The sequence below is a fragment of the Hydractinia symbiolongicarpus genome, chromosome 7 (assembly GCF_029227915.1).
Source record: "Hydractinia symbiolongicarpus strain clone_291-10 chromosome 7, HSymV2.1, whole genome shotgun sequence".
In the NCBI taxonomy this organism is placed as follows: Eukaryota; Metazoa; Cnidaria; class Hydrozoa; order Anthoathecata; family Hydractiniidae; genus Hydractinia; species Hydractinia symbiolongicarpus.
The window spans coordinates 21,853,067-21,861,327 of NC_079881.1; the positions used below are offsets into that span (position 1 = coordinate 21,853,067).

Below are 8,261 nucleotides of genomic sequence, written 5' to 3' on the forward strand. Positions count from 1 at the left end.
ATTAAATAATAACAAGAGGAGTTGAGGCTTTAGAAATTTTTACAGCTACACGGCAAGAGATTGAATTGGTGGAGCTAGTTGTAGTAAAGAAGATCTAATCAGGTAATCCCCACTGACTTTAATCACAAAAAAAATTGGCATCACCACCAACCATTTATTTTTGTTTAAAGTCTAAAAATACGAATGTTATAATATTCTTATTTGGAAACCTTACATGAAAACTTTTTAAAATCCAAATATTCTAGTTTCAAGGACAACTGCGTTACTTAATGTGGTTCAAGAAAAAGTCCTGATTGAATATTGGTGTACGCACCGTCTAGCAATTAAAATCTACTTACCCAATCGGCTCACAATAGCCAGATGAAAATACGTGTTCGCAAAAAAATGATGACGTCAGGGTAAGATTGGTGATACCTGCACTAAAACGTTGTTTAAGGTGGTGAAATGCCACCCAAAGCACAGATGTTAACGAGTGTATCTCTGTCAGCCAGGAAAAACGACACATTAGACTACTCATCAACCTTGAATTAGAAAATTAGTTTGCAGTCTCTTCCTGATCTTCAAAAAACTTTAATAACTCGTTTTTAGTATGCGAAATTGCTATACTTACTGAGTTGTTTTTATTTATCTATTAGAGCAGTCAAATTTTTAGGTCCCAGACCACCCAAATATTTAGATTTTCGCGCCATTACTTTAAAATCACCCTTACATTTCTATTAATCAGGAAAGTATAATATCTTCCGTTATGATTGTTCTTACAATTTTTTTTTTCTTTTTTGACGCAAAAATCGGGAAAAATCGGACTTTCAGAAAATTTTTGGCATTGTAAACTATCACGCATGCGCAAAAAGCTATTGCGCATGCGTACAAAGGTATGGTGCATGTGCAACTCAAAACCCCATGTAAATACCGGTTTTAAATCTTATTTCGGGTAAATCTCATGTCGAATTTAGAAAAAAAGAGTTAAAAGAAAAAACATTCGGACCGAATAGGGTTAATCAACATTAAGAACATTAAAAGATCTGTTTACTAAAAAATCGGTTGACTGACTATAATACATAAGTCCCAGGACAACAATCCTAAAAGGAAATGAAAATAAAAAGAAAAACCAATGTTCTAAATTTATGTATAAGTTAACTCTTTTATATTTACACAAGAAATAAAATGAAAAAAGAAATGGGCCAGCCATTTTTCTATGTTTAAATTTTCGCATATAATTCTATGTTTTTAAATATAACAAGAACTGTTTTCTTCTGCTTTGAGCATATTCTCGGAATTTTATTTAAGCTGTGTCTTTCTCGTCGCGTTAATTTAAGAAGGCAATCTCTGCTTCTGTTTTTTCTGCCGTTATGACGTAGCCGTTCGCGTAATTCTTGACAGATTTCTATCTTCGTACGATGCGGAAACTTCAGTATTGCTGTTCTTCGAAGTGTTTCGATTTATTTCAGCGCATATAACTTGTAGCTAAAACAAAAAGTCTAGTTCTAGCTTTATCATTACACAATACTCATGGTTATCATCCGCCCGTAAAGAATTTTCTCTGTCGAATAACTTTAGATATTTGATATCGAAAATCGGAATTATTGATAACATATTATTATTATCCTCTGCTTTTTTTATTTGAGAAAGAACTCTATTTTTATAAAACGCTCCAAGGAGAAGAATGGCGGGGGAAATGGTTTTAATCATAATATTTTTGAACGCCTTAAAAAAACTAATTGTATGGTTTCAAATTATTAAATTGTTAAAGTTTTTGTTATGGATTTACCATGAAAATTGTTTCATAAAGAATTGCTCGAGGTATGTTATCTTAACGTAGATGAGAAAAAAGTGGTTCAATTCGGTGAAATCGGATATCGAAATTATAATGTTCGATATCCATTTCTACCTCATCAAATGTCTGTTTAATATCCTTCTTACTCAAAACAATGTTGGAAGCTTAACCCTATTATACCTGAGCTTTTTTAGCCCTTGTAACCCTGGGGGGGGGAGCGCACAAAGTGCCCGCGGGTCATAAATCCTGAACCACTTGCGCTTAAGTGATGAAACTTGGCTCAATTGGAGAATGTCTTAGTACAAACTCAATCCAGGTAAAAAAATAATTTGATTACGTCATAGGGATTAGAAATGACGTCACACATGTGAAAAATGGTCATTTTCCCAATTTTTCAGTACGTTTTAATTTCTCGCGTGTTACTAATGATATGGCGTTGATTCTTGGTAGATTTGTGGAATGAATACCAAAATATGTGTTTCACACGAAAAATAATTTTAATGACCGCATTGGGATAAAAAATGACGTCATTTCGGCAAAAAATGTCTTATTTTAACCATAAAGATAAAAAGACCCATTCTACCAGAAATATTGATGCTCATGTCATTAAACTTGGCACATATGTAGAACAGGACATTTGAAGATAATCGAGGTAAGGAAAACAATAAAATGACGTCATTGGGATCCCAAATGACGTCAATATGCTGGATCGATATTTCCTTCAAATTTGGTCTGCTTTTTGTCCCTAGTAACTATATCTCACCTTAGCAACACCTTGGTTACCACTTAGTAACCAACATACATGTAATAAATAATTATATACCCAATGCAACATCTTATAACATTCTTACATGAATGTCAACGGTTTTCAAAGTTCCAAAAAAATTACCATTGCCCAAAAAAGCAATACCCTCACCAAAGTACAAAATTATTTGAAAAATTATTTTTTCATCAGAAGCAATAGTAAAAGTTAGGAATAGTCACAAAATTTTAGCACTTAATCACATGTGTATCTAAAGTTATGCCTAGTCAAAAAGGCCGCGGGCACTTTGTGCCTCCCCCAGGTATAATAGGGTTAAAAAGGAAATTCCATTCGAAAAGAGAAATAACATAACAAAAACACGACAGAATTAGTTTCAATTATTTTTTCCCCTGTCATAATTAGCCCTCTACACTCTACTCCGTCACAATTAGCAAGTCATAACGAACATGGAATTCCGGATGCAGACAACGTTGTTACTATGACTTTAGGAGAAATTCGAACCGTTTTGAATCTAATTATATAATTAGCTACGATAGTGGACAAAATTAATGAAAAAAGGCAACTGCCTATGTTTTAATAACTTTAATTCCTTTTTCATACACGGACGAAAGGATGAAATGGTCACAACCTTGCATTTGGCAGGCTGCAGAATAGCTACTTCCTAGCACGTGTAGGTCAGGTAGAGAGCGTTTAAATATTACATTCTATACTACACCCACACAACGAATGAATCCAAAAGAAGGTCTACGAAGGTCACGAATTTTAATTATCCAGGATTGCAAATATTTAAACGTGTCCTAATGACATTATTTTAAAGATACATGGAAAGATGTTATAAGACGGTAATATGAAAGAGAGGTAAACGAATCAGAGAAAGAAAAAGAAATAACGAATAATAATGTCTTTAAGGATAATATTACCTCATCGAGTGTGATGGTTTGGTCCTCTTCTTCTTGACTTGATGCAGTATGAACTTGTCTGTTTCTATCATTCCCTAAAACAGCGAGATTTTGCTTTATATCAAGAAGGTTCTACTTGGAGCATGTTTAGTCGTTTTAAAGTTAACTATCATGATAAATTCCTACTTTTGAATGTACATGTTACAAATATAACTATCGTACTACTCAGTTCTAATATCCTAACACAATCAGCAGATGCTAAAGAGAGATTGTTGTTAGTATAAGGCGGGAATTACGCACGAGAAATTCAAATATTACAGGTTCCATAACGAGGAGTGAATTGCTAGAGGGGGAAACGCAGCAGGTAAAACTCCCGCATAGATGTTCCAAAATAAGATGCATTTAGCAATAACAATTATATTGGCAACATGGACATAACTTTTACTAAATTTAAGAAAATGGTAAAATGAAATCATTGTTAGACTTCAAGACTGAAACAAAGAATGCAATTACTTAAATGAGGTTTTTAGTTCGAACCAAGTAATTTTTTGCTTACCAGCAGGTATCCCAAGAGAGTTAGTGTCAACATAATTGTTTAATGATGTCCTGCAGCCTGGAGTATTTACTGGTGTGCTAGGCATAGAAGAGAAACTGACAGGTGAGCCATGCATTCTCCTGATTTGAAGATGGATATTGTTATTACTCAATGGTGAACCAGGAAGACTCCTCATTTGTGGATAGGTATTGTGATTTATCGGTGAGCCAGGGAGACTTCTCGTTTGTAGACGGATGTCTGAATTTATGGATACACCAGGAGCTAATTCGTTAAGGTTGGTACCATCTATGGTTATTGTTGGTTGTGTTCTCTTGGTTGCCTATAGTAAACACGGACACTGCAGAAATACCTAGCAACGCAATTAGTTCCTAGACAGGATATATGGTAAAAGTCAGTGTAATCGTTAAGGGCTCACACAAGTCACACATTTCCCTTTTACACCTATTGTATTCATCGATAACCAAATATTTTAGCAGTCAAACTGAACTACCATCGTATAGTTCAGTTTGTTCCAAATAACTAGGACTGGTTAACTGGTTAATTTGGACAGGAAGAACACTCAGCTTTAAGCGTTTATGTTCAATTGACATTATTCTGAGTGGGTGCCCTGCTTAAGTAAGACGTTTACTTTAGAAAAACATTTGAGTTAGTGTAAACAAATCTGAATGAAAAATATTGGTTAACATATCTTTATTTTTGCAATCCAAAACTCATAAAACCACAAGAAAGTATAAACTTACTTTTTCTTTCCTTTTGTAGCTAAAAAAGTAAATATAAAAGTTTAGATAGATACAGATAATCTGCAGCAATTAATATAGATTATTTACAACAGGTGGTAGAATAAATTGCATTTATGCTATACATCCAAATGTACAACTCATTTTTTCCAAAGTTTTTTGTATTCTCTTTTAAAATAATCATAACCCAGACCCAAGAATTAAAATTCTATTCTTACCAGAATAAATTACATAAAATAATATGAATTTACAGAAATATATATGTAAATAACAAAGTTTGCGAAGAAAGCACATCCACTGAATGAGATTTCGAGTACATTTCCTGCCCTCTTTCTTATATTATACTTTTTCTTTTAACAACGCACAGAATTTTAACTTGATTTTATTTCAAAAAGACAAATTATATATCCGTGACCATCAAAAGCCATTTAATCTTTGGTTTACCTTACATGCCTCATTTTTAAAAGGAGGTTCAGATACAAAAAATTATCAAACGGTTGTTGCACGTGGTATATTTGCTGCAGAATTGTTTTGAATTTTGTTTACTAATACTTGGCAAATCAAAACAAATCAAATTCCAGAAAGGTCCATTCTCATAATTTACTATCGCACTCAATGTAAAAATATTTCTCACCATTTAAAAGTCACGAATGACAACACCATTACAATCAGGAACAGCACTGACAGTGAAATTGCTAAGATTTGCCATAGGCTGAAGCTATCATCAGTACTACCTTCAGGCACATTTTGATTGTCTTTATTTTCACCTGCAAAAAGAAAAGTTATTGTTTGTACTCACGCAATCCAAAAATAGCCTCTTTAAATTTAGATTTTGACATGCGATTTCTGGAATTCTTTTCCCGTACAAAAAATAGTAGCCCTTGTACCGAATATCTGCGAATGAAGTTTTAGTATTTTTCATATTATTCCTGTGTTAAAGTTACATTAACAGTTAAGAAGTCTCCGGCTAGTTGATAAGTTTGATGTACATAAATCTAACTTTAGAGCTGTTCTGAAATTCTGGTAGGTAGTTTTAACAAATTAGTCTCCCTTAAACCACCTTCCTGCGACATAAACTATTAACATTTATTTTATTTAACTTTAGGGCAGTGTAATAGTTCTTGAAGCAGTGTGAATGCGTTTCTAGTATTGGATTAATAGTTACTACCATTTAATCGTATATTTCAGGGTACCCACTACAAACTCACTTGTGAGCATAGAAAGTGTTTTTACCTTTCATCTACATTACCACAAACCACACAAATATTATCATGAAGTGTAATTAGGCAGGAACCATTTAGCAAACAAATTCATGCATCAATTCGCCAATTAATCCGGTTATAATAATATTTACTTACATTGTGTTCTCAGAAAAATGGCGACGGCCTAGCAAAATTGTTGATGTCAGCGAAAATTTGTCTTGGTCAATCATTTTGTTTGATATCATGTTTCCTTAACTTAGCTTACGCTATATACAAATTACTTAGCTGTGGTTACTCCACGGTTTTTTAAGAATATTTGATGCCCAAAAAAATCCAATATAAATGCGTAAGAAAAATTTTTGAAGTTTTTGGCTTAAACGTTACTAAATCCTCTTTTAGTATTAGAACATGCGTTCTTATACGAAATGGAATTTTGAATCTTACCATCTGCAGTCTTGACAACAAGAACAGTGAATCTTTTATTGTAAGTCACCGTTTTTAATCATCATTTAGTCGGTGATTTGTGACAGCATGCGTGAAACCAAAAAACTTTCTAATAAAAGTGAAAGTATGACCAATTTGGTAATTAAGGACAATCTACCTGACCAACGCGAGCTGTCTTATGACAGAAGGGAAGTAAATTCTGTGTCATTTCAACCAACAACCGTCACGTAAGGACACGGGAATGTCATCAAGGAACCACACAAGTGACTATTACAGAAGGTTTAATGTTCATTCAGTCCGATTAAAATCCTACGTAAGTTGTGCGTGTTATGAAGAAATTTGTGGCGTAATTAAGCAGCCATTAAAGATAAAATGGAAACCAACGCATTGCATCAGTAATGTCTTGTTAAAAAAATTAGGCAACAAAAAACAATGGAAAGCCAATTTTTAAATAAAAATGACGCACCAGGACAAAGGGGACCATATCCTTTGATGGCTATTGCAGCCATCAAAGGATATGGTCCCCTTTGTTTTATAAGGAAATTAATTACATGAAAACGCGCTATCGATATCATGTAACCTTATACATAGTGGGTATAACTTTATTAAAGTTTATTTCCTGGTCTACGAACTTACCACCTTCTTATTATATGAAGGGAGGATCATGAGAGGATCAGGGCTTTTCATTTTTTGAATCTCTAATCTAAAACTAAAAAATAATCCATTTTTCACAAGAATCAATGTTAATTTTATTATCGTTTCAAGATCAGAGGTGGAGGGATGAAGAAAGAGGTAGCATTTGACATTCCTTCATTCATTTATTACAAACCTGTAATGATTTTCTATACATTTAATATTTGACATGTATAAAGTAGCTTTGATATATGTTAGTTTGCACATATGTTTCTTAAAAACGAGATAGTGTATTGCGCTAACCACAGGAAGCAGAGCACCGAGTTGAGATCAGAGTTCAAATTTTATTGAGATGTAGATTCTTGCAATCTTTGTCAATTCCGATTCATGTACGAAAAGTTAAAAAATGATTTATGAGATTATCTATACTTAAAAATTTACAAGAAGGATCGATTCCTTCACAGCTTTCCCACAGAATTTGTACCAAAACGTTAAATATGTTAAGCATATTAGTCAAAACATTAGTATTTCATGAGTTGGTTTGCATAGTGGCAAAACTACTTGGGAAAATAGGAAAGAATCTCAAACTTTCCCAGTAACATACAAATATATTATACGTAATACAAAGGAAGTCATAGTGTATTTTCAACTAGATTTAAGACCTAATTTTTCTTCCGGAAAGCATCTTTTAAAGCATAACTTCTCACAAAAAATAACTTTCACTCAGCAAATATCTTAAAACTTACAGCACAGTCTTTTAAAGATTTAGTAAATCGACAGCTAAAACTTACCAACGGAAAACAAACAAGATATGACGGCATTATTTGGTTTAAAAGCTGCGATATGATTCGGTAAACAGCGACAAACATTTTGGTAGAAATACGTATTTTTAATCCTGTCACATTCCTCTTTACTTTGAATATTCGGTATCACAATAGCTCCAACTGAATTCAATGGTTTAGAATAAACACCAATAAAAATCAAGACAAAAACAATACATCTTGTCTTCATCATAGCTTTGTTGTATATGATTCGAAAAAATTTACAAGCTTCTCAATTAACTTTATATTGTGGGGAACTTCAAAGAGCTAATGACTTTTTAATTAGTAATTTTTCATCTATAATTGTTTTGGGTTAATAATCATTACAGTTTCGTTTATATTTATAATCAAGTCGAAAAAAATTACACTTTTTGTGTTTTCTTGTTTTGTCTGTCATTGTCTTCTAACTCCCTTGTTAACTAACGTCAGTAA

At 33.0% G+C, this 8,261-nt stretch overlaps 1 protein-coding gene across 1 annotated transcript; it reads right to left on the minus strand.

The window, feature by feature from the left end:
* Nucleotides 1-1,118: 1,118 nt before the first annotated feature.
* Nucleotides 1,119-8,029, minus strand: LOC130649539 (uncharacterized). The gene is made up of 6 exons (XM_057455833.1): nucleotides 7,800-8,029; nucleotides 5,364-5,496; nucleotides 4,733-4,751; nucleotides 3,993-4,311; nucleotides 3,458-3,531; nucleotides 1,119-1,464 (listed from the first exon to the last, which is right to left on the minus strand). The coding sequence occupies exons 1-6, from the start codon at nucleotides 8,020-8,022 to the stop codon at nucleotides 1,348-1,350; spliced, it is 885 nt and encodes a 294-aa protein (XP_057311816.1). The 5' UTR covers nucleotides 8,023-8,029; the 3' UTR covers nucleotides 1,119-1,347.
* Between the last annotated feature and the right edge of the window lie 232 nt (nucleotides 8,030-8,261).

Excerpts from the sequence above, each read along its gene's own strand:
- LOC130649539 (XM_057455833.1), bottom strand. The coding sequence starts at position 8,022 with ATGATGAAGACAAGATGTATTGTTTTTGTCTTGATTTTTATTGGTGTT. Across the intron at positions 5,497-7,799 it reads ATCTTGTTTGTTTTCCGTTG|GTGAAAATAAAGACAATCAA; the intron begins GTAAGTTTTAGC and ends TTCTTTTTGCAG. Across the intron at positions 1,465-3,457 it reads AAACCATCACACTCGATGAG|CTACAAGTTATATGCGCTGA; the intron begins GTAATATTATCC and ends TTTTTGTTTTAG.